Source organism: Natator depressus, chromosome 16 (assembly GCF_965152275.1).
Source record: "Natator depressus isolate rNatDep1 chromosome 16, rNatDep2.hap1, whole genome shotgun sequence".
Taxonomy (NCBI): Eukaryota; Metazoa; Chordata; order Testudines; family Cheloniidae; genus Natator; species Natator depressus.
In genome coordinates this window covers 4,307,387-4,330,396 of record NC_134249.1, presented here as the reverse complement: position 1 = coordinate 4,330,396, position 23,010 = coordinate 4,307,387, and the positions used below count along the sequence as shown (strand labels likewise).

General features: G+C 49.9%; 1 protein-coding gene across 8 annotated transcripts in view; it reads right to left on the bottom strand.

Annotated features, from left to right (window-relative positions):
• The window catches only part of RGS3 (regulator of G protein signaling 3), a 242,348-nt gene that overhangs the window by 38,998 nt on the left and 180,340 nt on the right, over positions 1–23,010 (bottom strand). Inside the window, exon 1 of one of the 8 annotated variants that reach the window (XM_074973675.1) lies at positions 5,474–5,704. The exons of the other annotated variants lie outside the window; for them this stretch is intronic. Coding sequence (XP_074829776.1) covers positions 5,474–5,680 — 207 coding nt within the window. The 5' untranslated portion in view covers positions 5,681–5,704. Of the gene's footprint in view, positions 1–5,473; positions 5,705–23,010 lie in introns of those variants that run through there. 8 annotated transcript variants of the gene reach the window in all.

The following is a 23,010-nucleotide window of genomic DNA, read 5'->3' as shown; positions in this document are numbered from 1 at the left end:
ATCTTTATTTGTTCACAACATATGCTGACTGGGGCTGACAGTCACAGATAACAGCAATAAGTGCATTTGCAATGTTATATTACTACACACAGAGTACTCATTATAAGGTCCATACTGGGGGGCAAAGAACAATGCCAGGCATAGCATGCTACAGCAACACACATTACTGTGGCTCACTATTGAAATGATAGAGAGTCCGGTGGCACCTTAAAGGCTAACAGATTTATTTTTCAGATGTTGCATCTGAAGAAGTGGTTTTTTTACCCACGAAAGCTTATGCCTAAATAAATCTGTTAGTCTTTAAGGTGCCACCGGACTCCTTGTTGTTTTTGTGGATACAGACTAACACAGCTACCCCCTGATACTTGACACTATTAAAATGGTCTTTCAAAGCCTCCCTGAGCCATATTGCTCCCTGTCGAGTTCTTCTTATAGCCCTGCTATCTGGCTGCTCAAAATCAGCAGCCAGCTGTTCCACTTCCACCCTCCACCCCAGCGGAAATGCCTCCCCCTTTGCTTCACAGATATTATGGGGCACACAACAGGCAGCTATAACCATTGGGATATTTTTTTCACCGAGGTCTAATCTTGTGAGTAGACAGTGCCAGTGACCTTTCAAAAGGCAAAAGCACATTCAACCGTCATTTTGCACCTGCTCACCCTGTATTTGAATCTCTCCTTTCTGCTGTCAAGGTGGCAGTGTAGGGCTTTGTGAGTAAGGAGTAGGCTGGGTCTCCCAGGATCAGTTTTGGCATTTCAACATCTCCAATGGTAATCCTCTGGTCTGGAAAGAAAGTCCCTGCTTGCAGCTTTCTGAACAGGCCTGTGTTCTCAAAGATGCATGCGTCACACACCTTCCCTGACCATCCCATGTTGATGTCAGTAAAATATCCCTGGTGATCCACCAATGCTTGCATTACCACAGAGAAGTGGCCCTTTCTGTTGATGTACTCTCTGGCGAGGTGGTCTGGTGCCAAAATAGAGCTGTGTGTGACGTCTATTCCCCCACTGCTGCAAAACCATCCATTATGCCCTGCACTTTGCCCAGACTCACAGTCCTTCGTAGCAGGACGCGATTAATAGCCCTGCACACTTGTATCACAGCAAGCCTCACGGTGGATTTCCCAACTCCAAACTGATTCCCGACTGATTGGTAGCAATCTCGTATTGCAAGCTTCCAGCTTGTGATCACCACTCGCTTCTCCACTGTCAGTACAGCTCTCATTTTGGTGTCACTGTGCCAGAGAGCTGGGGCAAGCTCTGCACATACATGTGTGCAGAAATGTGGCCTTGCACATCTAAAAGTTCTGCAGCCATTGCTTGTCATCCCAAACCTGCATAATGATGTGATCCCACCAGTCGGTGCTGGTTTCTTGGGCCTAAAGCCAGCGCTCCACCGTCTGCAGCTGCTCCACGGATGCCAGCAGCAACCTTGAATTGTTTCTTTCTGTGTCCTACAGCAAGCTAGCCTTCAAGGAATCGTCAAGTTCCCCGCAGCTCCTCTCGTGGCTCTGCAAATACTGCAGGATCAGGTGCCTCATGCTCGCAACACTCATCACAACAGGGCACAGCTGTGCAGGATCCAGGCTTCACACAGAGATGGGGGTTTGCAGGGCTTTTGAAATGGGGCGCGAAACATTATAGGATGCAGATAAAATTATGGGATGGAGAAAACTGCATCAAGGGATGTTGAAACCATGTTCCCAGTCACCCCTGCGAAACTCGTTTGCCCCCAGGATAGGGTGACCAGATGTCCCGATTTTATAGGGACAGTCCCGATTTTTGGGTCTTTTTCTTATATAGGCTCCTATTACCCCCCACCCCCGTCCCGATTTTTCACACTTGCTGTCTGGTCACCCTACCCCAGGAGGCATTGCAAACCCTTCCCAAAACACTGCTAGCTGATGGCAAGTTATACAGTGGGACAGCTGCCACGGTGCACTGCTCTCTGCATTGAGGCAAGCCCTGGTAGTGAGGACACGGACACCGCTGACAGAAGGAGTGTAGTGTGGACATGCAGTGGCTGTATGTCGATGTAACTCAGGTCAACTTAATTTTGTCATGTAGACTTGGGCTGTGTAAATCACCAGACAGGAGAGGGACGTGAAGCACTGAGCTCCAACAGAAGAGGTTACGTTCTGCCTGACAAGGAAGGCCTATTGATACCAGGCGGACGAGAGTGAAACGTCGAGGAGGACAAAAGACTTTGTTGTTTACTTCTAACCCCCTCCAAAAAGATGAGTCTTGCAAGTGTATTCCTCCCATCAGCTGAGTTTGCAGCTCAAAGTATAAAGGGGAAAGGGAATAAAAACCCCAACAAGAGGCAACTGGTTCTTATTGCTGCTTGGACGCTTGGGGGGGCTAGGTTTCTATGCATAAGCAAAGGATCCCAAGTGCTTAACCTGGGTTAGCTCTAAAGGACATCTAGAGCTTGCTTATTATAGAAACTTCTATTACCTTTTGAAACTGCAGATTGTAACTCGTACATGTACATTTACCTGCTTTAACCTCATAAATAACTCTCTTTCCTTTTCCTATTCATAAATCTGTATGTCGTTTATTACAGGATTGGCTACAAGCCTTGTATTTGGCATGAGATCTAAGGTGGAATTGACCTGGGGTAAGTAACTGGTCCTTTGGCATTGGAAGTAACCTGAATATTGCTGTGATTTGTGGTGTAAGGGACCATCTATCACCTGGGAGGTGCAACAGATCAGAGTGCCCAAAGGGACTGTCTGTGACCCCACTTTTAGGCTGTTATGGTGCCTGAGGAGTTTACACATGATAATTGGTTGGTGGACTCCAAGTATAGAACTCAGTCTGTTTGGGGATTGTGCCCTGGTTCTTAACAGTCTGCCCTGAGGTTGGTGCTCATGCTCTTGAGCCACTGCAGGACAGCTTGACACACTCCCCGTGCAGGAGCTGCCTATAGGCCTGTTAGTCACAACACAGACTAGAGACCTGCCACTAGAAAGCTCATGTGAGCCTAGCCCCAAATCCAGAATCCGTTCTAGCCCCGCTTTTCTCCTCTTGACGCGCTTTTGGAGACATTCCTGGGAGTTCTGCCAAAGCCAGGCAGCTAGCTACCATCCACCCACAAACCGATTCCTGATCCGGCTAACCTGGCCTGGCTGTGGTGATTGCTTTAGGTCTGAAAGCTGGTGCTAGTGAACACAATGACTGGGTGATAAATATCCCTAGCTGCTCTGTGCAGGTGGGAAGGACGGGGTGGAAAAGAGGAACTGGAGAGTGTGTGGCCCTATCATCAGTAATCAAACTCAGCTCGCCCCTTGGGCCTGGGGGAGTGTGGAAGTCTCCATGGGAGGAAGAGCAAGGGGTTGCTGTTGGGGGGGGGGGGGCGCCGTGACAGGGACTTGCTGCTCTCACTGCATGCTGGAGGCTGTAACCTGAGCTGAGCAGGGTACAGGATTCCAAGCTGGCTTTGCTCTTAGGGCATTCAAGGCATGAACTGGAGCAATTACTATAGCTCTGAGCATTACAGCCCCTGATCCCAAAGCAAACCTTAGCCCCTTCCAATCTTTGGGTTGTAAATGCCAGAACTGACACTGCATGAGCACTGAATAACAAGTACCTGTTTACAACAGAGTGGTTGCACACCCAAAACTTTCGGTATACTAATAGTGCGTGTGTGTGTGGTAAGTCCCCACACATGCACATATGGAAATACTCACACATGCACACAGGGAAATGCACATAGAGAGAGAAATGCGCACGCATGTGCACACAGAGAAATGCATACGTACATGCACACAGGGAAATGCACGAACAGGGAAATGCGCACGTACAGAAACGCATAGAACACCCAGGAACATGCATAAAAACACACACGAATGCACACGTGTGCACACAGAAAAATAAACAAATGTGTACACACACAGCAAAATGCACATATGTATACACACCCAGAGAAATGCACAAACACACACATATGTACACCAAGATATGCATGGACACACACACACACACACAAAGGGAAACACGCATGTGCATACATACAGTGAAAGGCACACGTGTACACACAGGGAAATATGTGCGTGTATACACACTGGGAAGTGCACATGCATATACATGTGTGCATAGAGAACTGTAGTCATGTGTACGCACAGAGACACACATGCGCACATACACACAGGAAATTGAAAAGCATGTGCAGAACCAGGAAAATGCACACATGTGCACATGCACACACAGAGACTGAGACACAGGAGAGTCTGTCCCTTTCAGGCTGACTACACTAGCCTGTCCACCCAAGCGCCATGTCTGACCACAGGCTCCCACCTTCAGCACCCCGGAGCACACAGAGACTGCCAAGCTCAATTCCCTTAAACACCTTTCAGTCTATGATACTTGGCTGCCAGCACCCCCTCATTGCTCTGCTTGCTCTGCCTGGCCGTGGAGTGTCTGTCACAGGAGCTGCACGAGGCCGGGTGGGAAAGTTGTAGATGTCACAATGTTTAGTAGTGCAGCTCCCATACGCAGGGCAGGATGCTGGGTCAGTGCGTTACAATACAGCTCCCATACCGGGCAGCGATGCAGCGTCACGCCCCGAGCTTTATTCACAAGGTGCAGGTATGGCACCAGGAGAGCGCTGGGACCACAGCCAGGGCAGAGCGCAGCAAGGAAAAACAAGGACACAACCATCTTGAAGCAGGGCAGAGCTCTCAGTGCAGTATCTCATGGAGCTGTTGTCAAAAGGGACCCCACCCCACCACCACCCAGAATAAGGGGAGCCAACACCAGGCAGAAAGAACAAGGGCAGGGCCCAAAGCTACTGAAAGCCTGGCGCTTGGCATGTGCCCTAAAGCCACGTTCCCAATGCATGTCGCCAAGGTGCCTGCTCTTACAGAGCAGAAAGCTCAGGCACATGGAAGTAAAATGTCTGGCCCCGAGGCACACAGGAAATCCGTGAAAGTCAGGTCCCCGACTCCCACCTTGCATGCTACCTGCTACCCACTGCCCTCTGCAGCCCTCCAATACTCTGAAGTCAAGCCCCACTGGGATCCTGGGGACCCAGTTAGTCTTGCAGAGGAGAGCAGGGGGTCCCCAAGGTTTGCTCATTACTATCCTGCTTCTGTACTGCCTCATTTCCTCGTCACCTGTCAGAGCGCTGGCAGAGGCGGCAGAGCAAACCCGGCCTGCCCCTGAGCCGGCACTCCTGTGGATTCTGCAGCCCGCTCCAACAGCCCTGTTGGTGGGAAGGGTGTACCACCGGGACACGCCCTGACGGGAACCAAGCATGGGCTCATGCTGAAGTGCCGGATGGCACTAGCAAACACAGCTGCTCACAGCCATACCCTGCCCCAGCCCCTGTTCTGACAGTTTACTACCAAGTTAGATAGAGAGGTGGCTTGTTAGCTTCCCATCCATCAGGCAACTGAGCGGACAACGTCCCACCCTCCTCCTGCTCCTGGGAATAATCCCCCAGCAATACTGCTCGTGCTGGGATACATACCAGCATCTGCAGCCACCTTCCCAGAGTACAGGAGAAAGGGGACAGGACACAGCTGAGGATGCTTGTAGGGCTTGGCCCAGGGACCCCTGTCCCGCTGTCCACAGCCACCGTGCTGTCTCCAGCGTCGAGCAGCTCCCTGGCACTGCCTGGCAATCGCGCACCTGAGAGAGTCACTGAGGCAGAAAGTGGGAGAGAGGTGGCGGACATCGCTGCTGGTGGCAGAGCCAGGCCAGTCTCACGCCGCTGCCTCACCAGCATGCTAGAAAAAAAGAAGCTTTGGCAAATACCTCAGAACGGACTCAGAAGGCAGCAAAAGGAGAGACCAGCCCTCCTTTCTGTGGCAAGCATCTCCCCTTTGCTGGGAGGGCTGCACGTAAGAAGGATTTTATTGTCCTCATTAAATCACATCATTGGATTAAACCAGTTCAGCCTTTGCCAGAAACCAGCCAATTCAAATGATGCTCAGAACTCCAGAGCGGCTCAGTCCCCCCCGTGCGGCAGGCACCGCTTTCTCTGGCTCACTGTTACCAGCCCTTCCCAGGGTTCATAGGAGCAAACCTGAGGTTTTAAAAATGCCTCCTTCGGGGCTGAAACAGAGAGAGCCGGAGGCTGCTCCAGTCTCCACTAGGCTTCCATTTCTTCCTGTGGAGAGAACAAGCCCATGTATGGAGTGTGTGAGGGATCAGTGCTGCTCCAGACTTGGACACGAGCATGGCAGACAGTGCCAAGGAAACAGCATGGTCATTTGCCGGAGGGGAAAGAACAGGTTTCAGGATGACTTTAGAAGCAGCCTAAGAAAACACACAAATGAAACTGGAGACAGAATTCTCCAGCCCCTGGCTGTTCCAGGATCTGCACAGCAAGTAGGATGAGTTATCTCCCCCAACGTACACCACAGCATACCTTGGGATTCAGAGAGAGTCAGCCGCTTCCAGCCCCAGCCAGTGCATCCAAGCGGCTCGGGGTGCACAGCCCAGCCGTTCCAGGGCTCTGTCATTCACACACCAAAGCTCAGCTCCACTTGCAGAACTTTGAGCTTTTCTCTCTGAGGCTCGGCAAGGGGGAAGGTGCAAGAGGAACTGTCCCAGGAGCTTGCATCACATCTGCAATCTGTCACTGAGCAGAGGCACCACGTGGTAGGGGAGGGTCACAACTTCCACATACCTGAGATTTTGCTGGAGTTGGTTGATTCCAGCCAAACTCCTGCAGTTACCTTTGCTGGCTTCTGGTGTCAGGTGCATGACTGACAGTCCTGGTCCTCCTTTCATCCAGAGATCAGGCAGCCCCTTGAGCCCCTCCCACCAGCACCCCTTCAGTGACCTCACCCCTGACCATCTTTGGGGTGGGAACAGAGCTGTTGGATGTTTCCTTTAAGGCCTACCCGGCTCTTGGTCTTTCTCCTGTGCTCCCACCCTGGGTGGGGCCTGGCAGTGCCAGTGTGAGATGTGGACCCTTCCCCAGCATGGGGCTGCGCCCGTTGGTCACTTCAGAGGATCTGTGCCCAGCTGCATCAACAGCAGGTGGGGAGCCAGGACAACATGGAGACAAGGTCCCTGACCCAGTGTAGATAGCCAACGGACGAACGCAGGAGAGGGCACAGGGAGCGGGGAGGGCTGGGTGAGCAAGTGGGGATGTTACCATGAGCAGGGCTCATTCTGCCATGGCTGTGTGGATTTATTTATCACTGGTTCCTCTGCAGGGAGGATTGGGGATAAAGGCTGCTTTGGAGGAGCCTACCCCAGAGGATAAAGGGTCCGTAATTCCCTTTACAGTCCCCTGAGCTCCCCAGCTCCACAATCAGCATGGTGCTCTATTGGGTAACATGGGTTATGGTCCAGCCTGGGGTGGGGGGTGGACGAGGAGGGGCGGAGCAGAGGGGGAGAGTGCAATGGGATCAGTGCATTAGTGGGGGAGAGAAGGGGCCAGAGTGGAGGTTGCACCTCAGGTCTCCCTGGGCTGAGCCGAGGAGGGCTCTCTCTCCATGGCTCTGTGCTCTCTGTGTGCCTAGCTCTGCTCCTCTGGCATGCACTAGGTGTAAATGGGATCCTCCTGCAAAGGGAGGTGCCCCAGGATCACTGGAATGGGTCAGCTATCCCTAGGGCCCCCAGGTCCTGGCCTGCACTCAGAACAGAGTACTCAGGAAGCCCACTGGATATCACTGGAAGACAAACAGGTTACTGCCTCGTTGGCCCCAGGCGGCCCTGGTGGGATCCCAATTCTGAGCTTCTGAGGGCCAGCCACCTTTCTGACAAGAGCCCAGTGCCAGCCACAGACACAGCAGAAGGGCCATATAATCAGGGAGGCCTCTGTGATTACTGTTCCTGAGGATTCAGTGGAGAGCAGAATTCACATCCCAGGAGCAGATGGGCACTGCTTCCTCTGCTCACCAGGGTGCCCAAGCTTTCATGGAGCTCTTCACGCCTTTCAGAGTGGGCATGAGCTGGCCAGCAAGATCCGTCCCCTCACGCAGACCCCCAGGACCCACATGAGGTGGGGGCCAAGTGAAAGGGGATTGGGAGCGGAGGTGGGGGCCAGGTGAAGGGGGATTGGGTGAGCAGATTTGGGGGCCAAATGAAGGGGAAACGGGAGCAGAGGTGGGGGCCAGGTGAAGGGGGATTGGGAGTGGAGGCAGGGGCCAGGTGAATGGGGATCAGGAGCAGAGGTGGGGACCTGGTGAAAGGGGATCGGGAGCAGAGGCGGGGGCCAGGTGAAAGAAGAGATGGGGAGCGGAGATGGGAGCCCGGTGAAGAGGGAGCGGCTCTGAAGGCAGCGCAGAAGTAAGGATGGCACGGTATGGCATTGCCACCCTTACTGCTGCCTGCAGAGCTGGGCGCTCAGTCAGCAGCCACCACTCTCTGGCCGTCCAGCTCTGCAGGCAGAAGTAAGGGTGGCCTGGTACGGTGTTGCCACCCTTACTTCTGTGCTGCTGCTGGCGGGGCACTGCCTGCAGAGCTGAGCACCTGGCCAACAGCCGCCGCTCTCCGGCCGCCCAGCTCTGAAGGCAGCGCAGAAGTAGGGGTGGCAATACTGTGACCCCCCCTAAAATAACCTTGTGACCCCCTGAAACTCCGTTTTGGGTCCGGACCCCGAATTTGAGAAATGCCGGTCTCCCCCGTGAAATCTGCATAGCATAGGGTAAAAGCACACAAAAGAGGAGATTTCATGGGGGGAGACCAGATTTCACAGTCCATGAGGCGTTTTCATGGCCATGAATTTCACACACTCACTGCAATGACTCAAGAGCAGCTACCAGCTTCCAGGGACCCAGGACCCGTTGTCCACACTAAACACTGCTAATTTTGCTGAACTAGAGCCAACGCTTTTCAGCACATGCCAAGGCCGGCTGAGGCAGTGGAGCTGGAAGGGGGAGCAACCAGCAATTGAGAGTGAGGCGCAGACAAAGAAACATCAGATAAGAGTCAGATTGTCACATCAGGGCCATTTTTAATGACCTGTCAATAAAAAGAGTTGGATGAAGTTTCTTGCTGCTAGCAGCAATAAGCAGTAAAGGCACAGGCTTCTGCTCCCCGTCTGAAGCCTCGTGGAGTGAGCAAGGCAATCAGCCCCAAAGTCAGCCACGAGTGCTCACTGAAACGCAGTGGTTTCAAGGTGCAGCCTCTGGGGCACATCACAGTGGGAATGCACTACAGTCACAAGGCATCGTTCAGGGCACTCAGCAGGGATCAGTATTCACCCTCTACTGCAGCTTTAATCACAGTGACTGACACTGAAAGGGGGGTCAAAAGAAGCACGGTCCAGAGGGAGAAAATACTCTGCCCTCTGGCTTCACAGACATCTCTTTATTTCCCCCACTGTTTCCAAGTATCAGACCGCGAGCCCTACAGAGCAGAGGCAGCCTGTGAAGCTGGCAGTTAATTGGTGTCTGTTGTGCTACAGACACCTGACCACGAGGAACTGGACTGAAACCAGCAATTCACACAGGCCACCACTGGACAGCTAGAAAGTACTTTGATCCAAGGGTGGAACTGAACCTACAATCTAGAGACAAAAAGGCCCTGTGCACTAGTAATCCACCCACTGAGCCGGTCAACCCTTTGACAAAGCAGCAGACACAAACAGGCAGAAGCAACCTACTTCGGGCACTGCCTACACCACGCAATCTTGACAATGGTTTTTTCAGGAGCTTTCTGTATGAATCAGCCATTGTACCACAGTCAAAGCAGAGAAGCTACAGTCTGAATGGACATGGAGACGGTGCGACCCTGTCACTCCTGAAGCTGAGCCATCCAGACCAGGATGGGGTGAGCTTCCACTGCATCTCATCTCTAGCCAGACAGCATCAATCTAATGGAAGCTGGCTGATTTCACACAAACCTAGAGAGTAACTACATGGTTCCTATTTCTAAGCAAACTCCCCTCCCTTTCGATTCTGTTCCCGTTTCAGCCAGTCCAGCCATCATCTCCCCATAGCAGTGGCCACTGCACTTTGGTTCCTCAGCGGTCATGCAAACCCTCCATCACGTAAACACGGCAAGGGTCCTAAGTGCTGGTCTGGCCTCAAGACACCCCTTCCCCTTGCTAGGACGCACTCCAGGCCCAAGCTCAGCCTCTCACAAGCTGTGCCAGCACATTTCAGCTTTTGGTTACCAGCACATTAACACGCTGAAGGGGGAGCTACTGATCAGCCCACTCCCTCGGGCCATGCCCACAAAGAGCTGGGTGGAGACAATGCCCCACAACGTGGCTAGAATGAGCAGGAGGCACACCCTGTGCTGAGGAGGCACGTTCACTCTAAATCCATCTTCTCAGGAGTTCCCTGTGGGGCTGACCTTTCATAGGCTTGCTCTCAGCCCCTTTGCTGCCCCCTGGCTAGGCAGCAGGAGATGTGGGGGCCTTATGAGGAAGGCAGAGATTGGTGCCATGGAGTCAGGTTCTTCTTGGTGCAGCGTGTTTACAGCATGTGCTTGATGTGCCATTTCCTTGAACCGCGGTGCTAGCAAAAGGCACAGCTCCTTCTAGCAGATACCTGGGCTAAAGCGCCACTGCGTTGGCCCAATCTTTGGCCTGTCTCTCTCTCCAGTACTCTCCTGGGATCTCATAAAACTCATCGCTTAATATGGAGTGCCTTGCTCCAGCCCCTGGGCTTTACAACCAGGAAAGACCGCCTCACCCAAGGCTGCTTATTGAGAACCCCATGGCTTGGAAAGGGGAGCCTGTGCATCTACCCTCTCTTAGGGCTACTGCTTTGTAACAGAAAGGTACCCCAGATCTGCAGCTGCCCAGCAAAGGAGAATGCTTGAACCTATGCAGTCTCCTTAAGGAAGGTCTGGGGCTGAAACATCAACTCCCCCTTAGCATGCAAACCACTACTACCTCTTGCCATAGCCATATTGTGGAAAGCCCCTCCAGCCATCTGAGCTATCTGAAGGAGGAAGGGGTTTCTAGTTAATGAGAGTTTTTCTTACACTCTGGTAACTCAAAACTGGCTTTGCTTTAAACCCGCAAACCCTAAACCTGAGCTGGTGACTCCAAAACCAGATGCCTTCAAAGCCATAGCAGTTTGGGAATTGCTTTCTGAGCTAACATGGTGCATTTGTTCCTCACCAGCATTACCCACCAGACTGTGCTGCTCTGGATGTCCACATACATGGATACTCTTCACTGTAAGTGATTCTACCGAACGCCACAAAATACAGCCAAGGAGGCAAGGGTTAGTTTGGCCCCAGCAGGCTTTCAGCCCTGAGAATCTATCTAGTTATCAACTCAAAAACTGTTGCATTCAACACAGGGGAATTCTATATTAGACCTTGTTTTGATGGATAAAGAGAAATTGATCACAGACCTAAAAATTAGTAATTGCCTATCTTGATTTGATCGCATTTGTTATCTGCAAACACAATACAGTCCACACCAGTAATCATAGAAGTGTAGGACTGGAAGGGACCTCGAGAGGTCATCTAGTCCAGTCCCCCGCACTCATGGCAGGATTACTTAATAACTAGACCATTCCTGACAGGTGTTTGTCTATCCTCTTCTTAAAAACCTCCAATGACAGTGATTTTACAACCTCCTGGGCAATTTTTTCCAGTGCTTAACCATCCTGACAGTTAGGAAGTTTTTCCTAATGTCCAACCTAAACCTCCCTTGCTGCAATTTAAGCCCATGGCTTCTTGTCCTGTCCTCAGAGGTTAATGAGAACATTTTTTTCTCCCGCCTCCTTGTAACAACCTTTTATGTACTTTAAAATTGTTATCATGTCCCCTCTCAGTCTTTTCTTCTCCAGACTAAATAAACCCACTTCTTTCAATTTTCGCACATAGGTCATGTTTTCTAGACCTTTAATTATTTGTGATGCACTCCTCTGGGCTTTCTCCAATTTGTCCACATATTTCCTGAAATATGGTGCCCAGAACTGGACACGATATTCCAGTTGAGGCCTAATCATCGCAGAGTAGAGCGGAAGAATTAGTTCTCATGTCTTGCTTACAACACTCCTGCTAATACATGCCAGAATGATGTTTGCTTTTTTCTGCAAGTGTTACACTGTTGACTCATATTGAGCTTGTGGTCCACTATGACCCCCAGATCCCTTTCCGCAGTACTCCTTCCTAGGCAGTCATTTCCCATTTTGTATGTGTGGAACTCATTGTTCCTTCCTAAGTGGAGTACTTTGCATTTGTCCTTACTGAATTTCATCCAATTGTCTTCAGACCATTTTTCCAGTTTGTCCAGATTATTTTGAATTTTAATACTATCCTCCAAAGTACTTGCAACCCCTCCCAGCTTGGTATCTTTATAAGTGTACTCTCTATGCCATTATCTAAACCATTGATGAAGATACTGAACAGAACCAGACCCAGGACTGATCCTTGTGGGACCCCACTCTTTATGCCCTTCCAGCTTTACTGTGAACCACTGATAACTACACTCTGGGCACAGATTTCCAACCAGTTTTGCACACACCTTATAGTAGTTTCATCTAGACTGTATTTCCCTAGTTTGTTTATGAGAAGGTCATGTGAGACAGTACCAAAAGCCTTACTAAAGTCAATATATGCCACATCTACTGCTTCCCCCCTATCCACAAGGCTTGTTATTGTTACCCTGTCAAAGAAAGCAGTTAGGTGGCTTTGACATAATTTGTTCTTGACAAATCCATGCTTATTACTTTCTAGGTGTTTGCAAATTGATTGCTTGATAAATTCCTCCCTTATCTTTCCAGGCAATGAAATTTAGCTGACTGGTCTGTAATTCCCCGGGTTGTCCTTATTTACCTTTTCATAGATTAGCATTATATTTGCCCTCTTCCAGTCCTCTGGAATCTCTCCTGTTATCCATGAGTTTCTGAAGATAATCGCTAATGGCTCATATATCTCCTCAGTCAGCTCCTTGAGTATTCTAGGATGTATTTATCAGGCCTTGCTGATTTGAAGACATCTAACTTATCTATTTTTTAACTTGTTCTTTCCCTATTTTAGCCTCAGATCCTACCTCATTTTCACTGGCGTTCACTGTTAGATGTCCAATCTCTTTTTGGTGAAAACTGAAACAAAAAAAGTCATTTAGCACTTCCGCCATTTCCACCACATGTTCTGTTATGGTCTTTCCCCTTTCAATGACCCTTTGAAAGCACCAGGTATAATACATATACTTGGTGTTTTCAAGGGTCAGTTTTTCACAAAGCTGAAAACAATTAAGAGACAAATCAGCTGGGAGGATGAATCTAAACAGAAAAATGTGAATGATAATTGGGACTCACTAAAGAACACTTTACTAGATGCCCAAAAAGCCACAACTGAGAAAAAAGGCCACATTGGTTAAAATCAACAACCTGGCTTAGAGGGGAAGTGAAGGCAACTATAAATAATAATAATAAAAAATAGATAACAAATGGAAAAAGGGGAAATTGATAGTAATGAATATAAATCAGATGCTAGAACTGCAGAAAACTGATAAGGGAAGCAAACGGACAGAAGACTAACTCTATGGCCAGCAGAGTTAAGAAGAATAATAAGGAATTATTTAAGCATATTAGGATCAGAAAGAATCCTAATACCAGTACTGGTCCATTACTAGATGGAAATGGTAGAACTGTCAATAAAAAATGCAGATGAGGCAGAAGTGTTCAATAACTATTTCTGCTCTGCATTTGGGGGGGGGGGAACCACATGATGTAGCCATATCGTATGACAACATAAGTATAAACCCTTTCCATTCCAGCAGTAACTGAGGAGGATGTTAAACAGCAGCTATTAAAGTTATATACAGTGTTGCTGTAGCTGTGTTGGTCCCAGGATACTAGAGAGACAAGATGGGTGAGGTAATATTGGATGAACTTCTGTTGGTGAGAGAGAAAAGTTTTGTGTGTGAGCTCGAAAGCTTGTTTCTCTCACCAACATAAGTTGATCCAGTAAAAGATATTATCTCACCCACCTTGTCGCTACTAAATTTAGACATTTTTAAATCAGCAAGTCTGAATAACTTGCATTCAGCAGTTTTAAAAGAGCTGGCTAAGGAGCTTGCTGGACTGTGCATGTTGATTTTCAATAATTGTTGAAATACTGGGGAAATTCTAGAAGACTGGAAGAAAGCTAATGTTGTGCCACTGTTTAAACAGGATAAACTGGGTAGTTATAGGCCTGTCAGCCTGACATTGATCCCAGACAAAATAATGGAGCTGCTGATAAGGGACTTAATTAATAAAGAATTAAAGGAAGGTAATATAATTAATGCCAATCACATGGGCTTATGGAAATCAGATCCCGTCACACTAACCTGACATTTTTTTATCAGATTACAGGTTGGGTTGATAAAGGTAATAGTGTTGATGCAATATACTTACACTGCTGTAAGGCATTTGACTTGGTACCGCACAACATTTTGATTAAGAAACTGGAATGATACAAAATCAACATGGCACACATTAAATGGATTAAAATCTGGCTAATTGATAGGTCTCAAAATGTAAGTGTAAACAGGGAATCATCTTCAAGCGGTGTGTTTCTAGTGAGGTGCTACAGGGATTGGTTGGCCCTATGCTATTAACATTTTTATCAATGACCCGGAAGAAAATAATAAAATCACTGATAAAGTTTACAGGGGACACAAAGACTGGGGGAGTGGTAAATAAAGAAGAGGACAGGTCACTACAGAGCGATCTGGATCGCTTGGTGAGCTGAGAACAAGTAATGTGACAAAGTTCCTGCTCTACCTTGGTGGGTCTTGAGCTTATTGGCAGATTTGCTCGTCTTGGAGCTTCATGGCAGCCCTCAGCTTGGCCGTTTTTCTGAATTCACAGTCCAGGTCGACTCCTCCTGTGTCTGACCAGAAGTTGGGAGGATTTGGGGGGAACCCGGGCCCGCCCTCTACTCCGGGTTCCAGCCCAGGGCCCTGTGGGATGCAGCTGTCTAGAGTGCCTCCTAGAACAGCTGTGTGACAGGTACAACTCCCTGGGCTACTTCCCCATGGCCTCCTCCCAACACCTTCTTTATCCTCACCATAGGACCTTCCTCCTGATGTCTGATAATGCTTGTACTCCTCAGTCCTCCAACAGTCCGCGTTCTCACTCTCAGCTCCTAGTGCCTCTTGCTCCCAGCTCCTCACCGCACACCACAAACTGAAGTGAGCTCCTTTTTAAAACACAGGTGCCCTGATTAGCCTGCCTTAATTAATTCTAGCAGCTTCTTGATTGGCTGCAGGTGTTCTAATCAGCCTGTCTTAATTGTCTCCAGAAGGTTCCTGATTGTTCTGGAACCTTCCCTGTTACCTTACCCAGGGAAAAGGGACCTACTTAGCCTGGGGCTAATATATCTGCCTTCTATTACTCTCCCATAGCCATCTAGCTCGACCCTGTCACAGTAAGCAACATGCTTTACAGTATGGCCAAACTTTAAGTCATACACTGAGGAACAAAAGTTAGGCCATTCTGACAGGATGGGAAACTTACTTACACTAACCTGGGACAATATAGGCTGTACTTACTCTATCCTGGGAAGAAGTGACTCTGAGAAGGAGTTGGGGGTCATGGTGGATAATCCGCTGAACATGAACTCTCAGTGCAATGCTCTGGGCCAAAAGGGCTAATGCGATCCTTGGATGCATGAAGAGGGGAATCTTGAGTAAGAGTAGGGAGGTGATTTTATCTCTATCTTTGGCACTGGTGTGACCACTGCTACAGCATGTTCAAACAACCATTAAAAAGCTCCCTCTTGTCACCCAGGGAGTGTGTCACTCAGCACCTTCTCCTGAAACAATGACCCTCCACAACTATTCAACCTGTCCCATGCCCAGCAGTTTGTATCTCAGTGCAGGAGGGAGTGTGGGCCCTGGATTCTCTGAGTTGATATGCACAGGCCATAGCTTAACCCCCAAGCCGCATGGGAAAAGGTTGCTGTCATCTGTAGTCCTACAGCCCAAGGTCAGAACTACCCTCAGGAGACTCTGTCCTGCCAATAGAGGTGACCTTGAGGTGGCTTCTTACACCCCATGTGACCAGTAAGTAAAGAGCCAAGCTTTCCAACCGCCCAAACTCTCATCCCTGGTCCACATAGGCAACTGCAGGAAGCTGCCAAAAGCAGGAGGGGCAGCATGGCCCACACCAAGTGTGCCAGCCTCACACGGGCAGCCCGGGTGTGTGTGCAGCTGCCCAGCTGGGCCTCAGCTGACTGCAAACAACCCCACTTCCCACCCCCAAACCACTGCTGCAAGTAGAACAAACAGCAGGAGTGTCCTGGCAGCATGATGGAAGGCTGAGGGCTCTGCCTCATGAACCCCTGCTGCTCCCTCCAAACCTTCCCTATGGGAGGGACTGGGGCTGGATCGGGAACCCCCTGGTGCTCAGCACAGAGGGAGCCAATCCCAGCTGTACCCTACTAACAGGCTTTCTACCAGCACAGCACATGAAGTGCAGATTTCCACTGCACTTATTAGCATGCAGTGAAATACCAGAGTCCACACACATCTGGAAGCAGATGCTATTCAGCCAGAAAATTCGATGCACCCCAGCCAAAAAGGAGGGAGTGGGATCAAAGGGCCAGGAGCACCAGGACTCCGTGCTAATGCCTAATGGGAGTGCCTGTGCAACCCACACACCTCCTGGCTGTGGCGTTCTGTCCTGTGTAGTGGCACCGAGATCACTTAGAGAGAGTTAAATGAGACGCTCCACAGCCTGAGCTAACAGGCTGTTGGCTTTTAGCTCATGTGATAGAGGCTCATGCACTAAGCTCCAGAGGTCCCCGGTTCGATCCCGCCAGCCGACGAACAGGGTCTAGACTCTGAAGCTTGGGATGCGTCTCCTCAGGTAGGAGAAGTATGTAACCCACAAACCTTGTGGGTGTGGTGTTGTGTCCCATCTAGTGGCATCGAGACCACTTAGGGAGCAATTAATAAGTCTGCTCTACAGCCTTAGCCCTGGTCTGCACTATGAGTTTAGGTCGAATTTAGCAGCGTTAGATCGATTTAATTCTGCACATGTCCACACGACGAAGCCATTTACTTCGACCTAAAGGGCTCTTAAAATTGATTTCTGTACTCCTCCCCGACGAGGGGATTAGCGCTTAAATCGACATCGCTGGGTCGAATTTGAGGTAGTGTGGTCGCAATTCGACGGTATTGGCCTCCGGGACCTATCACAGAGTGCTCCATTGTGACCGCTCTGAACAGCGCTCTCAACTCATATGTACTGGCCAGGTAGACAGGAAAAGGGCCGCAAACTTTTGAGTCTCATTTCCTGTTTGGCCAGCGTGGCAAGCTGCAGGTGAGCGCAGATCTCATCAGCAGAGGTGACCATGCAGTCCCAGAATCGCAAAAGAGCTCCAGCATGGACCGAATGGGAGGTACTGGATCTGATCCCTGTATGGGGAGACGAATCCGTGCTATCAGAAATCCGTTCCAAAAGACGAAATGACCAAACATTTGAAAAAATCTCCAAGGGCATGAAGGACAGAGGCTATAACAGGGACCCACAGCAGTGCTGCGTGACACTTAAGGAGCTCAGGGAAGCCTACCAAAAAACCAGAGAGGCAAACGGCCACGTGAGGTCAGAGCCCCAGACATAGAATCATAGAATCAATCACAGAATCATAGAATATCAGGGTTGGACGGGACCTCATGAGGTCATCTAGTCCAACCCCCTGCTCAAAAAAGGACCAATCCCCAATTAAATCATCCCAGCCAGGGCTTTGTCAAGCCTGACCTTAAAACTTCTAAGGAAGGAGATTCTACCACCTCCCTAGGTAACGCATTCCAGTGCTTCACCACCCTCCTAGTGAAAAAGTTTTTTCCAATATCCAACCTAAACCTCCCCCACTGCAACTTGAGACCATTACTCCTTGTTCTGTCCTCTTCTACCACTGAGAATAGTCTAGAACCATCCTCTCTGGAACCACCTCTCAGGTAGTTGAAAGCAGCTATCAAATCCCCCCTCATTCTTCTCTTCTGCAGACTAAACAATCCCAGTTCCCTCAGCCTCTCCTCATAAGTCATGTGTTCCAGACCCCTAATCATTTTTGTTGCCCTTTGCTGGACTCTCTCCAATTTATCCACATCCTTCTTGTAGTGTGGGGCCCAAAACTGGACACAGTACTCCAGATGAGGCCTCACCAATGTCGAATAGAGGGGAATGATCACGTCCCTCGATCTGCTCGCTATGCCCCTACTTATACATCCCAAAATGCCATTGGCCTTCTTGGCAACAAGGGCACACTGTTGACTCATATCCAGCTTCTCGTCCAATGTCACCCCTAGGTCCTTTTCCACAGAACTGCTGCCGAGCCCTAGTCTGTAGCGGTGCATTGGGTTCTTCCGTCCTAAGTGCAGGACTCTGCACTTATCCTTGTTAAACCTCATCAGATTTCTTTTGGCCCAATCCTCCAATTTGTCTAGGTCCCTCTGTATCCTATCCCTGCCCTCCAGCGTATCTACCACTCCTCCTAGTTTAGTATCATCCGCAAATTTGCTAAGAGTGCAATCCACACCATCCTCCAGATCATTTATGAAGATATTGAACAAAACCGGCCCCAGGACCGACCCTTGGGGCACTCCACTTGATACCGGCTGCCAACTAGACATGGAGCCATTGATCACTACCCGTTGAGCCCGACAATCTAGCCAACTTTCTACCCACCTTATAGTGCATTCATCCAGCCCATACTTCTTTAACTTGCTGGCAAGAATACTGTGGGAGACCGTGTCAGAAGCTTTGCTAAAGTCAAGAAACAATACATCCACTGCTTTCCCTTCATCCACAGAACCAGTAATCTCATCATAGAAGGCAATTAGATTAGTCAGGCATGACCTTCCCTTGGTGAATCCATGCTGACTGTTCCTGATCACTTTCCTCTCGTGTAAGTGCTTCAGGATTGATTCCTTGAGGACCTGCTCCATGATTTTTCCGGGGACTGAGGTGAGGCTGACTGGCCTGTAGTTCCCAGGATCCTCCTTCTTCCCTTTTTTAAAAATGGGCACTACATTAGCCTTTTTCCAGTCATCCGGGACTTCCCCCGTTCGCCACGAGTTTTCAAAGATAATGGCCAATGGCTCTGCAATCACAGCCGCCAATTCCTTTAGCACTCTTGGATGCAACGCGTCCGGCCCCATGGACTTGTGCACGTCCAGCTTTTCTAAATAGTCCCTAACCACCTCTTTCTCCACAGAGGGCTGGCCACCTATTCCCCATGCTGTGATGCCCAGTGCAGCAGTCTGGGAGCTGACCTTGTTCGTGAAGACAGAGGCAAAAAAAGCATTGAGTACATTAGCTTTTTCCACATCCTCTGTCACTAGGTTGCCTCCCTCATTCAGTAAGGGGCCCACACTTTCCTTGGCTTTCTTCTTGTTGCCAACATACCTGAAGAAACCCTTCTTGTTACTCTTAACATCTCTTGCTACTGCAGCTCCAGGTGTGATTTGGCCCTCCTGATTTCATTCCTACATGCCTGAGCAATATTTTTATACTCTTCCCTGGTCATTTGTCCAATCTTCCACTTCTTGTAAGCTTCTTTTTTATGTCTAAGATCCGCAAGGATTTCACCGTTAAGCCAAGCTGGTCGCCTGCCATATTTACTATTCTTTCGACACATCGGGATGGTTTGTCCCTGTAACCTCAATAGGGATTCCTTGAAATACAGCCAGCTCTCCTGGACTCCTTTCCCCTTCATGTTATTCCCCCAGGGGATCCTTCCCATCAGTTCCCTGAGGGAGTCGAAGTCTGCTTTCCTGAAGTCCAGGGTCCGTATTCTGCTGCTTACCTTTCTTCCCTGTGTCAGGATGAGAAGCTTCTATGATGAGCTGCATGCCATTCTAGGGGGTGCAGCCACCACTACCCCACCCCTGTGCTTTGACTCCGTCAATGGATTATCACACAACAGGGATTCGCATTTTGGGGACGAGGAAGAAGATGAGAAGGAGGATGTTGAAGATAGCACACAGCAAGGAAGCATAGAAACTGTTTTCCCCGAGAGCCAGGAACTGTTTCTCACCCTGGAACTGGAGCCAGTACCCCCTGAACCCACCCAAGGCGGGCTCCTGGACTCACCAGGTGGAGAAGGGACCTCTGGTGAGTGTACCTTTGTAAATATAATACATGGTTTAAAAGCAAGCGTGTTTAATGATTAATTTGCGGCCAGTTCAGCTACTGGAAAAGTGTGTTAATGTGTCTGGGGATGGAGCGGAAATCCTCCAGGGACATCTCCATAAAGCTCTCCTGGATGTACTCCCAAAGCCTATGCAAAAGGTTTCTGGGGAGGGCAGCCTTATTCCCTCCTCCATGGTAGGACACTTTACCATGCCAGGCCAGTAGCATGTAGTCTGGAGTCACTGCATAACAAAGCATGGCAGAGTATGGTCCGCGTGTTTGCTGGCATTCAAGCAACATCCGTTCTTTATCTTTCTGTGTTAGCTTCAGGACAGTGATATCATTCACGGTCACCTGGTTGAAATATGGTAATTTTATTAAGGGGACATTCAGAGGTGGCCATTCCTGCTGGGCTGTGTGACTGTGGCTGAACAGAAATCTTCCCCGCTGTTAGCCACGCAGTGCTGGGAGGGGTGAAGTGATCATCCGAAAGAATTGGGTGTGTGTGTGGGGGGGTTTCTTTGGGTTTGTGCTGCACGTGAACTCAAAAACCGCAGCCCCTCCTTTTAAATGGCCAACCCAACGGGTGCTTGGTATGGGAAAGGAGGGCGCTGCTGTTTGGAACCATTCCCACATGTTATGAAGGTTGAAGAAGCCAAAAGACTGTGGCTTACCATGGCTGCCTGCAAGTTGAATTCTGTTGCACGCCAGCCCTGCACGTGTGATCTCTCACACCAAACCGGCAGACCCTCAATATAAGAGGCAAAATGCGACCTTGTACCGAATGCACATGTGCTATGTAATGTTAACAGCAAGGTTCACCCTGAAAGAGTCTACCCATTGTTCTCTACAATGTGTCATTTTAAATACTACTCTCCCTTTTTCCCCCTCCCGCAGCTGAAAATGTTTCAACGCTCCCCCTATCACCTCCGTCCCAGAGGCTAGCAAAGATTAGAAGGCAAAAAAAATGCACTCGCGATGAAATGTTCTCTGAGCTCACACAGTCCTCCCGCACTGAAAGAGCCCAGCAGAATGCGTGGAGGCAGACAGTGTTAGAGTCCAGGAAAGCACAATATGAACACGAGGACAGGTGGTGGGTTGAAGATAATTTGCGGTGGGTTGAAGATGATAGGTGGCGTCAGCTTGCTGATAGAAGGCAGGAGTCAGTGCTGAGGCTACTGGAGGATCAAACTGATATGCTTCGGTGTATGGTTGAGGTGCAGGAAAGGCAGCTGGAGCACAGACCCCCGCTACAGCCCCTGTGTAACCAACCGCCCTCCTCCCCAAGTTCCATAGCCTCCTCACCCAGACGCCCAAGAACGCAGGGGGGAGGGGTAGGCTGGGTCCCCAAGGATAACTATAGGCATTTCAACATCCCCAACGGTTATTTTCTGGTCTGGGAAGAAAGTCCCTTGCTGCAGCTGTTGAAACAGACCAGAGTTCCTGAAGATGCGAGCGTCGTGTACCTTTCCCGGCCATCCCACGTTGATGTTGGTGAAACGTCCCTTGTGATCCACCAGTGCTTGCAGCACCATTGAAAAGTACCCCTTGCGGTTTATGTACTTGCTGCTTTGGTGCTCCGGTGCCAAGATAGGGATATGGGTTCCGTCTATCGCCTCACCACAGTTAGGGAATCCCATTGCAGCAAAGCCATCCACTATGACCTGCACATCTCCCAGAGTCGCCACCCTTGATAGCAGCAGCTCACTGATTGCGTTGGCTACTTGGATCACAGCAGCCCCCACAGTAGATTTGCTCACTCCAAATTGATTCCCGACTGACCGGTAGCTGTCTGGCGTTGCAAGCTTCCACAGGGCTATCGCCACTCGCTTGTGAACTGTGAGGGCTGCTCTCATCTTGGTATTCTGGTGCTTCAGGGCAGGGGAAAGCAAGTCACAAAGTTCCATGAAAGTGCCCTTACGCATGTGAAAGTTTCACAGTCATTGGGAATTGTCCCAGACCTGCAACACTATGTGGTCCCACCAGTCTGTGCTTGTTTCCTGGACCCAGAATCGGCGTTCCTCAGCATGAACCTGCCCCTTTACCACCATGATGTCCAAATTGCTGGGGCCCATACTTTGAGAGAAGTCTGTGTCCATGTCCTCATCACTCTCCTCACCACACTGCCGTCGCCTACTCGCCTGCCTTTGCAGGTTCTGGTTCTGGTTCTGCATAAACTGCTGGATAATGAGCATGGTGTTTAGAACGGTCATAACTGCCGCGGTGATCTGAGCGGGCTCCATGCTTGCCGTGGTACGGCGTCTGCAGGAGAGCAGAGTGGCAGCGGGAGCGGTGGGTGGATGATGATGCTGACAGTAATATGGCGCCCACATGAAAAAATGCATGAAATGATTGTCGGCCGCTGCTTTCAAGGAGGTGGGAAGCAAGGGGTAGGCAGGCAGCAGACGGTGCAGTACAACTGCTAGCTATTATTATCTCCTGGGTGCTTGCAGTGCTGCTGGCTGGGAGAGCAGCCTGAGGCAGAATGGCCCCCTCAAGGATTGAACTCACAACCCTGGATTTAGCAGGCCAATGCCCAAACCACTGAGCTATCCGTCTGCCAATATTCCAGCTAGGACTGAATCTCCATTAGACAAAACTTAAAGAAGAGAATGACCTGAGCAATTCCCATTTATGTCCAGGCGCCCCTGACAAACCTCACCAAGATCTGCCAGGAGCAGCCATGTCCGCCCAGATGCCCTGACCGACCTCACCGAGGCCGGCCAAGAGCACCCAGGAGACGACAAGGACAGCTACCGTAATGCACCATCTGCTGCCACAAGGCAATGAGCTGCCGCTGTGTAGCAATGCAGTCCCGCATCTGCCAGCACCCAGGAGACATATGGTGACAGTGAGCTGAGCGGGCTCCATGCTTGCGTGGTATGGCGTCTGCACGGGTAACCCAGGAAAAAAGGGGTGAAAACGATTGTCTGCCGTTGCTTTCACGGAGGGAGGGAGGAGGGAGGCCTGACGACATGTACCCAGAACCACCCGCAACAATGTTTTT